The sequence below is a fragment of the Callionymus lyra genome, chromosome 4 (assembly GCF_982586985.1).
Source record: "Callionymus lyra chromosome 4, fCalLyr1.hap1.1, whole genome shotgun sequence".
NCBI classification, from domain to species: Eukaryota; Metazoa; Chordata; class Actinopteri; order Syngnathiformes; family Callionymidae; genus Callionymus; species Callionymus lyra.
This window is the reverse complement of record NC_141821.1, coordinates 28,513,102-28,529,544: the sequence shown is the minus strand read 5'-3', so window position 1 is coordinate 28,529,544 and position 16,443 is coordinate 28,513,102. Positions and strand designations below refer to the sequence as shown.

At 35.4% G+C, this 16,443-nt stretch overlaps 2 protein-coding genes across 2 annotated transcripts; both read left to right on the top strand.

Moving 5' to 3' along the window:
- Positions 1-999: 999 nt before the first annotated feature.
- LOC148082375 (leukotriene B4 receptor 1-like) lies at positions 1,000-8,772 on the top strand. Its single transcript, XM_087789540.1, has 5 exons — positions 1,000-1,185; positions 5,071-5,625; positions 6,712-6,912; positions 7,273-7,313; positions 8,092-8,772. Exons 2-5 carry the CDS (start codon positions 5,080-5,082, stop codon positions 8,402-8,404), a joined length of 1,101 nt encoding a protein of 366 aa, XP_087645666.1. The 5' UTR covers positions 1,000-1,185; positions 5,071-5,079; the 3' UTR covers positions 8,405-8,772.
- Positions 8,773-9,162: 390 nt separating this feature from the next.
- Positions 9,163-14,975, top strand: ltb4r (leukotriene B4 receptor). Its single transcript, XM_087788179.1, has 4 exons — positions 9,163-9,265; positions 12,407-12,921; positions 13,554-13,830; positions 14,097-14,975. The coding sequence occupies exons 2-4, from the start codon at positions 12,425-12,427 to the stop codon at positions 14,478-14,480; spliced, it is 1,158 nt and encodes a 385-aa protein (XP_087644305.1). The 5' UTR covers positions 9,163-9,265; positions 12,407-12,424; the 3' UTR covers positions 14,481-14,975.
- The last annotated feature ends 1,468 nt before the right edge of the window (positions 14,976-16,443 follow it).

Below are 16,443 nucleotides of genomic sequence, written 5' to 3'. Positions count from 1 at the left end.
TTATAAATATTGAATAGACATAGACGTTTTATATACATTTTTACTTTGTTGAATATTTTAACTTCCCAATTAAAAATCTTAATGGAAACTGTTCAATAGCTGATGATAAAAATGTACTTCCACAAGAGAAGTTATACAAAAAAAAGTTGCGAAAAATGTAATTATCAAAACACACATGACATACTTTACAAAAATAGTGAACAATGTATAGTATAGTAACCTCTACTGAAACCCGAAAAAAACAAAACAAAAATGAATAAATCCTAGTATGTCAGTGCTGTTATTATTCTACACCTAAGATAATAGTTTTTCCAGTTAGTGCCACATCCAAGGTGGCAGTGGAGTCGTTCCCTGGTTGGAGAAAGTGATCGAGGGAACGTTATTGTATGTGTAATGTGTACATTGTTTTATTTTGAAAATTGCAACTGAACAAGATTTGCTTATTTTGTCCAACATTTCTAGGGGGTAAGACCTCGGTTGTCCTGAGTTGGTTGAATGAGAGTACATTGAAAAGAAAAAACAATGCATAAAGAATCCTATGTGTCGTCATGAAAGCTGTCGTTCCCTGATCCAGCTGACTAACCGGTAATGGAAACTCCTCCCATAGGCTGTTCAAGGTTCATCCCTTTTAATGATACATTGAATGTTACCCTGAAGTAGTTAAAATGAGATTGAGGAAAAATATATCCGTGAGTGATTAATATTGATTTTTTCTTTTAAGACCTTTAAAGCAGTACCATGCTTACATTTGATCTAAAAACAAGGTTTTGTTATTATCAATGTTGTCACTTGCAATACAACGTAGAAGAAAACTCAGCAGGTATCTCCACTTGTTGGCCAACCGACTTTTGTCCTGCATTGAATGACTTTTATTTGAATATTTTTTATGTGAGTGATTGTCATAAGGAAAAGTCTGTAAGAAATGTAATGAACTCACGCTGCGAAGTTGAGTGCATGCCAGAGCAGAGGCAGGATAGGACGAGAGACACACCTTCACTTGTCTCATGTCGTTCTTCAAGTCATGTTCCAGCAAGCTTGACAAATGACTTTGAAAGACCAGAGCAGAGTGAGAGGGTGGGAGACCATGACAAGACGTGGGTGTAAGAAGTGGTAAAAACAAGAAGATTAAGATGATTTAACACGTTACTCTTTCTGCTCTTCGTCTTGGGATCCACATTCCACCAGGTGAGTCTACTTCATGTTCTTGAAGCAGCTGTCAGTGACTGTACAGGTAAACTGCTAAAGCTCTAGTTGCTGTTGTTGTGCTACATTAGAACGTTTTTTTTCCCTTAACATTTTCATGTCTCTATTTATGCGTTTCATGTTCTTTTCTTTACTAGAAGGTGTGTTTTAGAGCATGTGCGTGAGTCACAGAACACACAAACACACCTTGGTTACGCCAGTTTACAATAATGTTTTGTGGCCTGAACTGATTTCTGTGAAATATTTAACTGTGCGAAGCAGTAATCTGTTCGGTTCTTAGTTCCCTCTGTGATAAACTAATGGAGCAAGTTTTGTATGAAATTAAAACCATCATGATATTTGAAATTCAAGTTAGCATTAAGATCTTCAGAAAAACAAAAAACAATATGTGATTAAATAAAGCGATAATGCGTTATTAACCTTTTCTTGATCATAAGAACTAACTGTATATTCGACAATAGAGGGAATCAAGTCAGTGTTTGTTAGTTGTGTTCCAACCTATCCTAACTATGTAAACACGCAGGTGGCTGTCCTCAGATTTAACCTAGGTAACCTAAATGCACCTTGATTAGTAGATTTACTGTTTACACCCTCTTATTCCACTTAAATTCATCCACTCATTCATTGTCTACTGATTTCTCCCTTTTGGGGTCGCGGGGAGACTGGAGCCTATCCCAGTATCATAGGGCGAGAGGCAGGGGACACCCTGGACAGAACGCCACCCTGTCGCACGGCACACAAAGACAGACAACCATTCACACACACTCTCATACAGCTTCCATCAACCTCTGGATGTTTTTGGACTGTGGGCCCGAAGCAAACCCATGCAACATGGGGAGAACCAGACAGTGCCACCGTGCGCCCCAAAGATATATTATTTAATATATTATATATATTATATATGAATTATTATTTATGTAATTTTAAAAAAGAATATAGTTAATTGTATTGGAAAGAAAAGAAAATTTCTTTTTTCCAGCCTTAATTGTGGTTAAATCTCAAACCCAAAATGAAAGAGGAACACATATGTTTGGTAATAACTAAGATGCCATGATAAAGTCATGTAATTTGTGGGTTTTTTTAATTTGAGAAGAATAAAATAAACCTTTGTAAAATGATCATGTCGACTATGACATGACAAGAACCTTTAAAACCCACATTTGATTTTCAGAGGATATTGTGTACAAACATTTTAAACTAGGAGGAGGTTTTTACATATAATTGTTGATTTGCTGATTGAGATGAATCACTCCACCCACTGGAAATATTGTTTGACAGAAAAATGTTGTAGTCCTTCCAAAAAGACGGATTCTCCACTAGTTGATCTTCACCACACCTTCTGGTATTTCATCCACCTCCGTGGCAAAATGATCTTCAAAATGCAAACCAAAAAATGAACATGTTTAAATTGGTTCACTTTTATTTTAATTTCCCGATGATCAATCAATTTGTGAGCCAGTCAAGTCTCATATTTGTCTGCAGGAGTGATTGTACATTAAAAGTATTGACACAATATCAGTTCACCCTGTGTCAAGGGCGTAGTTGTATACTAATAGCAGAGAAATGTTAAGCAAGTTTTGACTTGCTGTCAATTTTTCAGAAATATGCTACATTGCTAGAGCAGAGAGGGGCACAGAGATCTTACTCACAGAGGTTAAATATTAGCTACGTAAGTGCAAAGGAAACTGATCCTCCTGAGGGCAAATTAAAGTAAAAAACAAAAACAGAATAATTCCTGGATGTCGTCATACTTTTTAAGTGATGGTTGCCTGTATCTATTAGAAATAAACCATACATATTGACAACAACTATAACTGCTGATAGACTCATCAACAAAACTATTTTGCAAAATATTTGGTTTTATACTTAAATATCTTTGTCGCCTAAAAAGTTTTAAACCGAAATCATAGATAGATTTGGTCACTGACATCTAATTCAAGTCTAATCTTGTTGCTCAAGAATTAAAAAGCCGTTGGAACTTGCTGAATGGACAACTCTATTTCTATACAAATGCCGATCTACTAGATAAAACAGGCGGCATTTAGAGAGTGTCAAGTTAGATCAGTTAAATCATTAATCTCTCACTTGTGAAACTACATCTATGCAATCCTTGTCATATGTAAGTAAGTAAGTAAGTAAGTAATATTTATTTATATAGCGCTTTTCCAGACCAGGGTCACAAAGCGCTTAAACAATCAAAACAATACTCAAAAAAGTATATACTTTAAAGATCAAGATAATACTAAAATTGAAAAATGAATATATAACATGTCAAACGTGAGGCCCTACAGCAAAATCAGTATTCCATTATCTATTTAGGTTTTCTTCTTCACTTGTCTTGTCAATATACTATATAAAATATATGATAAGGTTCCAGGATTGAGTCAGTACTTGGGTGACTTAGGTCAGTCTGTCAAACTGAGCCTGAGAAACCTGGGTGTTGTATTTGACAAAGACATGTCTCTAGTTCAACACTGCAGAAAACTGACCAAAAACTGTTTCCTTCAACTGAGAGAAATCTCTAATTTAGGAAAATGATGTCACAACCCGATCTGGAGCTTGTAATCCATGCGTTTGTTTCTTCTCGTTTAGACTATTGTAACAGTTTGTTTTCATGTATAAACAAGTAGAAGCTGTCTCGCCTGCAGTTAATACAAAACTCTGCAGCAAGATTTCTGACCGGCTCAAGTAGAAGAACTCACATTTCTCCGATCCTTAAAACTATTCACTGGCTTCCAGTTTCTTTCAGGATCAACTTTAAAATTCTGGTTCTTACTTTCATATCTATTCATGGTCAGGCTCCTCCTTAAATCACTGATCTGATCCAGCCTTACACCCCAGCTCGGGCTCTGAGGTCTGTGGATCAGAATCTACTGATGTTTCCTCGCACACGGTTCAGGACCAGAGGAGAGAAATCCTTCCAGACTGTTGCTCCTAAGCTTTGGAACGATCTTCCTCTCCCTCTGTGTTTGATGGATCTACTGACTCCTTCAAGAAACATCTGAAGACATTTTTATTTGTTCAGGCTTTTCCCTGATTTGGATTGAACACCTGTGTTTTTCTTATGTGTCTTGATCTTTTAAAGCATGTATTATAACGGTGTATTGATTTTAAAATGTTAAAGCGCTCTGTGACCCTGGTCTAGAAAGGCACTCTACAAATAACTATTACTTACTTACTTACTTGCTTCACTATAGCACTTCCAATCGTAATGTTTAATTGAAAATGTTGGGCAAACATAGTAGTTGTATTCAACATTCAAACGAAAAAAGGAGAAGAAATAAATGGAAAGAATACTTTCAAAAGTAAGTTGCTGAAGCTCTACTGATCAGGTATCTTTTTTTTTGAGACCGTAGCTCCTGCATCCAGTCATAATTCAAGGTTTAAGGTGAAACCACTGAAGCACGACAAGGTGCTAGTCAAAAACTGTGGGGTGTACTTATATTATTAATTCTGCTTTTATAAGAAAAATACCTAGTACAGTATCAATGAGATCAATTGGAAAAATGAAATTTTATTTAATGAAAAAAAATAAATGACACAACTATGTTCAACCGTTAGGTTCAAATTCTAAATGGAACTGTGTGAAGATGGAGAAATTGTCTGTGTTCTTGGTTAAAGATGTATACACTTGATGTAATACTTTTGTTTGTTTTTAGACCAATAAATATTGGGGTTGATTTTTTTTTACATTTTCGAGAGCCCTTAAAATGGACCAGACACATAAACGTAAAAGGCTTTTATAGAACTACAAATGTTTTAATTTTCATGTAACCTTGTTCATAATTAACGATGGAATGTCAAGTGATTAATTCATTCTCGGTGATAAAATGAATCCTTACAAATGTTCTATTTTCTCCTCTCCAGGTGTTCCAAATGGCGAGTAGTTATACAGCAGCACCTGCCAATATTAGCAATGGCTCAATTGTGGGTAACACAGTGGCAACAGCAATGGGCGCCCTCATCCTCAGTCTGGTCTTCTTACTGGGCGTTCCTGGGAATGCCTTCATCATCTGGAGTATCTTGGCACGAGCACGAAGACAGTCAATCACCACGCTTCTTATCCTCAACCTGGCTATTGCTGATGGGTCCCTGATGGCTCTTACCCCGTTCTTCATCATCTACCTGGTCATGAAGACTTGGGTGTTTGGCAACGTGATGTGCAAAATCCTCTTCTACTTGTGTCTGCTCAACATGTACGCCTCCATCTATCTCATCATGCTGATGAGCCTCCACAGGCTGGTGGCGGTGCTGTGGCCCCAGCGAGTCAGCTCCATCACCGGCCAGAGGAGCGTGATGCGGCTGCTGGCGGTGGTGTGGGTGCTGGTCATGATTGCTTCTGTTCCGGCAATGATATTCAGAGAAATGAGGGTCAGAGGTCCAAGCAAAGTGTGCGATTCCTTCCATGATTTTAACAGTGAAGTAAGTGGCTCTTCGGCTCCAAAGTGTATTGTGTCTGCAGGTGTGTGGCTGTTGAAAGTCTTCGAAAAAGTCATCCAGGTCTTTAACTTTCATATCAGATGATGTCTGATTTAAAGAATATTCCCGAAGCACCAAACGACAAAGGCAATGATGGGAAAAAAGGGTCAGGCAGTGCATAGTGACCGTTATTAAACAGATGATAAGAGAACAAGTATATGATTGATTACACTGTTCAGACAATTTTGCATAAATGCACAAACTTTAACTCATAACAGAGTGAATCAGTGGAGTCTGGAATGGAATTCGTCTGAAGTGCCATGTGACTATGGCTAAGGCGGCAAATTGCATTTCTACTGGGGTTCACATCATAAACTTGCTGTGTACTAAATAGCTGCCAAATAATTATAGAGAGAAAACAAATCATTGTTTGCTATAATTCAACATCTAATAATAAAACATAGCGACATACAATCCTTTCAATACTATCATCATTCAACATTTTATAAACCCTTAAAACCATTTATTAATATATAGGAAAACCACATGAATTTTCATTTATTATGATCCACAAACAATTTAGAAAATTGGATTTTTTTTAATCTACTATTCAATACTATTCAATGTATGACAATACAAATAAGGAAATACGTACACTAATATATTTGATTGATAAAAAATATGAAGAAAATAAGTGAATAAATAAAATATATTATCAGCCAAGCCACTCATTTCCACAAACATTACGCTTTTACTGCGCTTTTATTGACCTACATTAACTTCGTCTGTATCCTGATGAACTGGTACAAGCTACGAGGAAGTTTAATTTTTTTTTTAATAGCAATGAGATCGTTGGGACAGCAGGTGGCAGTAACATTAAATTTGCTAGCACAAGAGACTGTAGGCAAAGAAAAGTTGTTTTACCTCGTGCCTAGGCTACTTAAAACGTATTTCTGTGGTTATCTGCAACATTTTGTATTCCTGTCTTACTTGAATGATTCTCAAAATGTCCTGAATCTTTCATTGAATCATTGATTTTTGATTGGTTATACAATTGTTATGTTGACACCAATGTTCTCCTCTGCACAGGTAGTCATTCAGTACATGCTGGAGCTTGTTTTGGGATTTTTAATCCCCTATAGCGTCATTGTTATCAGCTACATCTGCATCCTGCGAAAGATCAGACAGACCAAGTTCCAACGTCGCATTCGTAGCGAGAAGCTGATCCTGGCCATTGTGGTGACCTTCTGCATCTTTTGGTTGCCCTATCACATCATCAACATGGTGCAAGTAAGCCACGCACAAAGCTGCAATACTATAAAGAACATTAAGTGATTTCTGAACTTGTCGTTATTTCATAAGCGGAGTGCTTCATAGGAAGTGATTGCACACAAAAACCAAAAGGTGTAATAGTTCAGTCAGTTCCTGAAAACACAGGCTCCTTTTCTTCAATTCTTGCTGTGCTTTACTTCAATCTGAGTACTGGTGTTATTAAAAATAAATGTCCAGTCTTAGTCATGATTTGTTGTATTACTTTTAGCCTCTATATTCACAATGTATCATTGTGTTCACTCTTTCTGTATGTTGGAGAGCATCCCTTTAAAGTCGACTTTAACTACTACTTACTTGTATTATCTTTCTCGTCCACAGGTCACGTGGGCTCTGTATCCAAAGGGTCAAGTCAAAACAATGTAAGTGATCGAAGCTACAAGTGACATTGAATGTACAGTAGAGGTACCAAAAACAATCACACGGATTAAAGCAGGTTTAAATAAAAGATGCATCTCATTATTTACAATTAAAGATTTACTATTTTAGGAAAGTAATTTCTGACTATCTTCAAGAAGGTACAAAACTTGTTTGCCCTTTTAAACAAAAAAAAATAAATATATATATATATATATATATTCATGAAGAAGGAAAGGATGAATATTTATGTTGCCTTTAATTCACAACAAAAAAACTTGTTTTTGAATTGTATTTTTTAACTGAAGATCGAGACAAGACAGATCATATTATGCTTTTCTATGTTCATAGGTTGGCACTGGTGTAGTCGGTCAATTGAGGAGGGGTGGGGGTTTGAATCCTGCTCTTTCCCACATAAGAAACAATATAAAAATAATAACAACCACTATAGATCGAGAACAAGTTTTTATTTTCCAAATGTTTTGTTTGAGTTTACTTGTTTTAAGATGAAACGACTCAAATGGTTTCAAATGGACATACGACCCGAGTACTAGTAACTTTACCAATTAACAATTGATTATTGCTGATCAGGGGAATGACAAAAACTAAATATATGTTATTTCCTTTTTTTTCAATGAATTATGCTTGGTGTTTGAGGGCGTGGGATTTGAAATGTTTTAACCTAAAATAAGATATAAAGAAATAAAGAAATGTTGTATAATAGATTTAAATGTAATGTTAACAAAACATGTGTAATCGCGTCACTGTTTTATCTCTCACCAGACTGGAGAAGGTATGGACCAATGGTCGAGCCGTCAGCTCCTCTGTGGCCTTCATCAGCAGCTGTGCAAACCCAGTCCTCTACTTCTTTGCTGGAAAGTCATACATCAGGCGAGAAGGATTTTCCTTCATGGCCCGTTTGTTCGAGGGGACAGCGCTTGATTTGGCATCGAAGAAGTGGAGGCAGAACAGCCAGAACAGCCGTGATAAAGACAACTACTCTGAGAACGCCATGTTAAAGACAAACCAGACGAAGAAACCACCCGTATCAAGTGCAAAGAACAAAACAGCCACTAATGGTAGTTCAAGGACGTGAGCAGCTGGTCCTGGTGTTTAAATGGAACTGAAGACTCATTGAAGGATATACATCCTCACCTGTCATCTAAGTGGTTCACCCCAACTTCATCAGACTGCATCGACCACTTTTGATGTTGTACATTTTTGCTGATTGTGTTTTTTCTTCTCACGTCTGAATAATGTTTGCGGTCAAAATGAATGATCTTGGAACACATATCTGGGGCATTATGACCACAGCAATCACTTTGTCAGTGTCCGGTTGTCATGACGATAATGTAGCGTCCGTAAAGGATCGTCAGAAAAATCGTCATCAAATCTGACTCAAGCGGAGTAGAGGATGTGGTTTGCAGAGATACACTAAATCAAGAAATAAAGAGATTCTGCAGCATTTCACATTTCTGTATTGCTTGGAATTAGCTGTTCTATCATTTAAAACATGGATTAACCATTTTATTTCGGTATGTTGAAGCTCAAAGCATGCCTCATGTTGACAAGAGCAACATTTTTCTCAGGAGGAAAAAGGTTTCCAAATACACTGTAAAACATGGTTTTGTTTGTGATTTAAAACGAAATTATTATGTGATATATCACCCTATGAACCCCAGACAATTACAAAAAATGAAGCTTAAAATAATTGCTTTTAATCTTGGTTTTCACATTGGGAGGGATCATATACTTGCTGAAACGAGCTTCCTGTTCACAATGGATTTCCCCTCGCCACCACATTATTACACCATATATAAGGTTTTGCTCCCCACTCTGCACATCCAGTGTAAAGAGCAAAAAAGGAAATAGAGGACACATCACAGCCCGCGTTCTGTTATAGAACATTTGAAGCAGGTTTTCTTCAACAGTGGAAAACTACAACATTTATATTAAGGTCAGTGTGTTTTATCTATCTATCTATCTATCTATCTATCTATCTATCTATCTATCTATCTATCTATCTATCTATCTATCTATCTATCTATCTATCTATCTATCTATCTATCTATCTATCTATCTATCTATCTATCTATCTATCTATCTATCTATCTATCTATCTATCTATCTATCTATCTATCTATCTATCTATCTATCTATCTATCTATCTATCTATCTATCTATCTATCTATCTATCTATCTATCTATCTATCTATCTATCTATCTATCTATCTATCTATCTATCTATCTATCTATCTATCTATCTATCTATCTATCTATCTATCTATCTATCTATCTATCTATCTATCTATCTATCTATCTATCTATCTATCTATCTATCTATCTATCTATCTATCTATCTATCTATCTATCTATCTATCTATCTATCTATCTATCTATCTATCTATCTATCTATCTATCTATCTATCTATCTATCTATCTATCTATCTATCTATCTATCTATCTATCTATCTATCTATCTATCTATCTATCTATCTATCTATCTATCTATCTATCTATCTATCTATCTATCTATCTATCTATCTATCTATCTATCTATCTATCTATCTATCTATCTATCTATCTATCTATCTATCTATCTATCTATCTATCTATCTATCTATCTATCTATCTATCTATCTATCTATCTATCTATCTATCTATCTATCTATCTATCTATCTATCTATCTATCTATCTATCTATCTATCTATCTATCTATCTATCTATCTATCTATCTATCTATCTATCTATCTATCTATCTATCTATCTATCTATCTATCTATCTATCTATCTATCTATCTATCTATCTATCTATCTATCTATCTATCTATCTATCTATCTATCTATCTATCTATCTATCTATCTATCTATCTATCTATCTATCTATCTATCTATCTATCTATCTATCTATCTATCTATCTATCTATCTATCTATCTATCTATCTATCTATCTATCTATCTATCTATCTATCTATCTATCTATCTATCTATCTATCTATCTATCTATCTATCTATCTATCTATCTATCTATCTATCTATCTATCTATCTATCTATCTATCTATCTATCTATCTATCTATCTATCTATCTATCTATCTATCTATCTATCTATCTATCTATCTATCTATCTATCTATCTATCTATCTATCTATCTATCTATCTATCTATCTATCTATCTATCTATCTATCTATCTATCTATCTATCTATCTATCTATCTATCTATCTATCTATCTATCTATCTATCTATCTATCTATCTATCTATCTATCTATCTATCTATCTATCTATCTATCTATCTATCTATCTATCTATCTATCTATCTATCTATCTATCTATCTATCTATCTATCTATCTATCTATCTATCTATCTATCTATCTATCTATCTATCTATCTATCTATCTATCTATCTATCTATCTATCTATCTATCTATCTATCTATCTATCTATCTATCTATCTATCTATCTATCTATCTATCTATCTATCTATCTATCTATCTATCTATCTATCTATCTATCTATCTATCTATCTATCTATCTATCTATCTATCTATCTATCTATCTATCTATCTATCTATCTATCTATCTATCTATCTATCTATCTATCTATCTATCTATCTATCTATCTATCTATCTATCTATCTATCTATCTATCTATCTATCTATCTATCTATCTATCTATCTATCTATCTATCTATCTATCTATCTATCTATCTATCTATCTATCTATCTATCTATCTATCTATCTATCTATCTATCTATCTATCTATCTATCTATCTATCTATCTATCTATCTATCTATCTATCTATCTATCTATCTATCTATCTATCTATCTATCTATCTATCTATCTATCTATCTATCTATCTATCTATCTATCTATCTATCTATCTATCTATCTATCTATCTATCTATCTATCTATCTATCTATCTATCTATCTATCTATCTATCTATCTATCTATCTATCTATCTATCTATCTATCTATCTATCTATCTATCTATCTATCTATCTATCTATCTATCTATCTATCTATCTATCTATCTATCTATCTATCTATCTATCTATCTATCTATCTATCTATCTATCTATCTATCTATCTATCTATCTATCTATCTATCTATCTATCTATCTATCTATCTATCTATCTATCTATCTATCTATCTATCTATCTATCTATCTATCTATCTATCTATCTATCTATCTATCTATCTATCTATCTATCTATCTATCTATCTATCTATCTATCTATCTATCTATCTATCTATCTATCTATCTATCTATCTATCTATCTATCTATCTATCTATCTATCTATCTATCTATCTATCTATCTATCTATCTATCTATCTATCTATCTATCTATCTATCTATCTATCTATCTATCTATCTATCTATCTATCTATCTATCTATCTATCTATCTATCTATCTATCTATCTATCTATCTATCTATCTATCTATCTATCTATCTATCTATCTATCTATCTATCTATCTATCTATCTATCTATCTATCTATCTATCTATCTATCTATCTATCTATCTATCTATCTATCTATCTATCTATCTATCTATCTATCTATCTATCTATCTATCTATCTATCTATCTATCTATCTATCTATCTATCTATCTATCTATCTATCTATCTATCTATCTATCTATCTATCTATCTATCTATCTATCTATCTATCTATCTATCTATCTATCTATCTATCTATCTATCTATCTATCTATCTATCTATCTATCTATCTATCTATCTATCTATCTATCTATCTATCTATCTATCTATCTATCTATCTATCTATCTATCTATCTATCTATCGTATCTATCGTATCTATCGTATCTATCTTGTCTATCGTATCTATCTTGTCTGTCTGTCCATCCGTCTGTCCATCCGTCTGTCCATCCATCTATCTATCTATCTTATCTGTCTTATCTGTCTTATCTGTCTTATCTGTCTGTCTGTCCATCCATCCATCCATCCACCTATCCACCTATCCACCTATCCATCTATCTATCTATCCATCTATCTATCCATCTATCCATATAAAGTGTGTGTTTACATTTTCCCTGATAGAAAGTGTGTGTTTATGTGTTCACAGCCGTCTTCAATTTCCTCAATGATGTCATCCAACATCACGATCACACCTGCCACCATCTCTGCTGTCAAGTCCACCTTTACTATGCCCATCTCCGCCCAGGTTGGAATTGGCATCCTATTGCTTGCGTTCATTCTAGGCTTCCCAGGCAATCTGTTTGTAGTCTGGTCAGTTTTCTGTCGCGTGAAGAAGCGGTCAGTGACGTGCGTGCTTGTGCTGAACCTGGCTCTTGCCGACGCGTTCGTGCTGCTCAGCGCTCCTCTTTTCCTGCGATACCTGGCAGGAGGGCGGGCCTGGGAGTTCGGCTCTGCAGCATGCAAGCTGGTTCATTATCTGTCCAGCGTGAACATGTATGTGTCCATCTACCTGATCTCCCTGATGAGTATGGACCGCTGGCTGGCCGTCACAAGACCCTTCATGTCTCAGAGGCTGCGAACGAAGAGGTCCCTGATGGTGATTCTGCTGCTGGTCTGGGTCGTTGCCTTTGTTCTGTCACTGCCGATGCCGTTCTACCGCAGGTAAGCCTAGTCCTCTATTGTATCATCAGGATGTGTCTGTTCGTACGAAACTCTCTTTTCATTGGAATATTTACATTAGAAAATGTACTTAAGCCCCGCCCACTGGAAAGGCCTTCTTTTTCTGTAGACTAAATCTCGTTTACCATAACCACACCCACTCTGCTGTGATTGGTCAACAATTGTGGTTTGTCACCGCACATCATCAATCCTAGAGGTCTCCACCTCCAAGGGACTTGTTGTATAAACAAAGTGATTACAGCTGGCTGGAGGAGGAGTGAAGCCATTATTACATCATAATGGGTTCCACTCTAGTAACCTCTCGTTCGTTGAGATCTCAGACGGGGGAGAACTTTATAAAGTAATAACTTCAAAACATGGTCATCATGAGAGACTTACTGCATCTTGGAGAGAAAGTATTCAACATTTGAAACATGTGAGTGAGTCAGGAGAGTTTTAGTTTGATATTAGTTGCCCTTTAAGGCATATATATATATATATATATATATATATATATATTTATTTTTTTCCCAGAGAATCAATAAACGTCTGAAGAGCTTGACCGACATTCTAGAAACTGAGTAGCTTTATCCTTCTTTAACTATTTGTTGATGTCATTTCTTTCTTTTCAACAGCAATCTGACAAAACAACTGGGAAGCAACTTCTCACTGAACTTTTGCATCCCGTACCACTGGAACAGTGTGGGTCACCGGGTATTTCAGTACCTGTTCGAGACCGTCATGGGTTTCGTGGTTCCCTTTGTCCTCATCAACACGTGCTACTCGTCCGTCATCTGTCGACTGAGGAGCGCCAAGTTCCAGAAGAGAGCACAAGGCAGTCGGCTGATCCTGATGATCATCTGTGCCTTCGCTCTCTTCTGGTTGCCATATCATGTCGTCAACATCCTAGAGGTGATTAAATGGATGTCATTACTCTAATATTTAAAAATACACTTTTTGATCTCTTTGTTGGATACATTATTAGTGTTGTTGGATTTAAGAAGTTAATGTCAAGTAATCAAAGTCATTAGATTTATTAGACTTAGATTTATTTAGACACATAAAGTGCTGAGATAAATAGAAACATATATTAGATATTGAGCTACTTCATGTCCCAAATGACTGTTTGTTTTCATGCTCACTTTCTTCTCACTAAACATTTGTACTGGCTCCTTCAGGTGATCGGCCTCCTCCAGAACAACACAAATGTCATCGCTGCTGCTCTCAATGCTCGTCCTAATGTCACAGCTTTCGCCTTCTTCAGCAGCGCGGTGAACCCGATCCTTTATGTGTTCGCGGGCAGCTCCCACATCCGAGAGGCTGGGTTAAGCTTCATGGGCAAACTGTTCGACGCCACCTACTCGGAGAGCCGGACCACATCCACCTTCACGCGCAGCGGGCGGAGTGGTTCCACGCCAGACGAGAACACTGTCCTGCACACCCTGTCAGTCAAACTCCAAAAGCCATTTAGAGGAAACAGCAAAGAGAGAAAAAACAGTGTCACCGGGAGGGAGATGAATGAAGTAAAAACTCTGGACACAGTTCAACAGTCAGACCTTTAAAAGCTGGAATAATCGTGATATATGTAGAGTTAGCTCACGATTATTTAACAGTAGCTGTATTATGCTCTGTGAAATTTATTTTGTTGTATACTCTTTAAGAATACTTTTCTTTAAAAAAAATAAAAGAAATCAGTCTTGGAATAAAAGTAAAATCTGGAGGGATTATTGAGCCCTCTTAAGAGATATCAAACATTTGTAAAATGTAAATTTAAAATGAATTCTATATATATATATATTTTTTAATTTATGTTTATATCTACTTTATATATAATCTATGAAACTTGTATTTCAAATATATGACACAAAATGTTTGCCATACAACTAAGACGTTTTTATTTGTTCAGGCTTTTCCTGGATTTTTTTGGAACTCCTGTTGTGTTATCAGTTTTATCTTACCCTTTAAAGTATTTACTTTATTGAATATTGTTTTGATTGTTTAAGCGCTTTGTGACCCTGGTCTGGAAAAGCGCTATATAAATAAAAATTGAAAAAGAATGTGTGATGTGATCTTTAAAACAAATTCTGTCAGATACAACATAACTTTTTAAGACTAGTTAATTTGGTAGTCAAAGTAACTAAAAAAATAATATTTTTTACTTCACTATTTAGTGCGATTTATTTTTGCGGAAAAAATATATGAGCCTTTTTAATTCCAAATGAACAGCGCAGCAGAAAGTTGCTTTCGAAGTCTTTCAATACAACATCCGTTTCATTTTCATGTCTGACATTGTCCGATGTTTCACAACATCTGTCAACTACGAGTCTTTGCAGAATACGGAATTCCTCAAAGATATTATGGTGAAACACAAGTGAACTCAAACATGAGTCACACATCATCAGTTCATACACAAACACTAACCCTTCGATTTATCTGGAATTTTTGGTCAGGTTTTAACATGGCGAATCCCAGCAGTGAAGCTTCACACACGTTCAAAAAAACTTTGTCTCTTTTGATGTTAATTTTTAGTCGAGTTGGGTTAAGTGTTGCAGTACCTGTGGATTGAGTACTAGAGACTACTTTTTAATGATATTAACAACCATGAGGAGGAAACCGTGTTTACATAAGGACATTGAAACACAGTAAATTATTCCTGATTTCCCTCTTTTGCTTAAGATAAGACTTGTGAAACAAAGAAAAATCAGTTATAAATGTCTTAAAAGTAAGACTTGTTAAAAAAAAAGAAGAAGTCTTTCCTGAAATTGCAAATCCTTTAAGAGACAATTCATGTTTGTACTTATGTGTTGAGCTCGGAGACATTCAAGCGCATGTATCAACGGGAAGCTGTGGTTTTGATGAGCAACAAATAGTGTTAATTCTGAATCATAACTTTTGCTGTGGAATTATCTCTAATGCCAGTGTTTGCCTTCCCATATAATCAATCTTTAAATATTCAAGTTTTGAATTGGAATATTATGGAAATGACTTCCAATGTGATTTCATTTGAACCCTCCAAAATGGTCACACATCTTACCGGAGACACTCTGTCAGACTTTTGTCCCACATACTGTCCAACTAACATCTCAGGCATACACAGACATGTCTTGGTTGAGATGCGTCGGTGTGTGTCTGTGAGGGTTGTGTTACCGGAGAGGAAAGATTTCCCTTTTGTCATTATTGAACCGGGAAATTTTGGAATCTCAAATATTTAGGTCATGAGTTGTTACCTGGAGCTGCTTGACTTTGCCTTAATGAGGTCAAAGGGTAACAATTGAGTCATGATGATCAATCGAGACTCAGGTAGACAGTCAGCTGAAAATTATCTTTAAGAAGAACCATTTCAGAGGTGAAGACTGTGGTGTTGCAGATTGAAATAAATTACACAACTTGATCGATACTTGTGAAGTGCAGTAGTGAAGTTTTAAAAAGAAAAGTTATAATAGTAATTTAGCAGATCGTTCCCAAAATCTCACCTACTGGAAATTATTTTAAACATACTTCCATTAAGTCTCAATGTAATTTAAT

Coding starts and splice junctions, on each gene's coding strand:
- ltb4r (XM_087788179.1), top strand. CDS start 12,425: ATGATGTCATCCAACATCACGATCACACCTGCCACCATCTCTGCTGTC. Junction 12,922..13,553: donor CCGATGCCGTTCTACCGCAG/GTAAGCCTAGTC, acceptor TCTTTTCAACAG/CAATCTGACAAAACAACTGG. Junction 13,831..14,096: donor ATGTCGTCAACATCCTAGAG/GTGATTAAATGG, acceptor TGGCTCCTTCAG/GTGATCGGCCTCCTCCAGAA.
- LOC148082375 (XM_087789540.1), top strand. CDS start 5,080: ATGGCGAGTAGTTATACAGCAGCACCTGCCAATATTAGCAATGGCTCA. Junction 6,913..7,272: donor ACATCATCAACATGGTGCAA/GTAAGCCACGCA, acceptor TCTCGTCCACAG/GTCACGTGGGCTCTGTATCC. Junction 7,314..8,091: donor AAGGGTCAAGTCAAAACAAT/GTAAGTGATCGA, acceptor ATCTCTCACCAG/ACTGGAGAAGGTATGGACCA.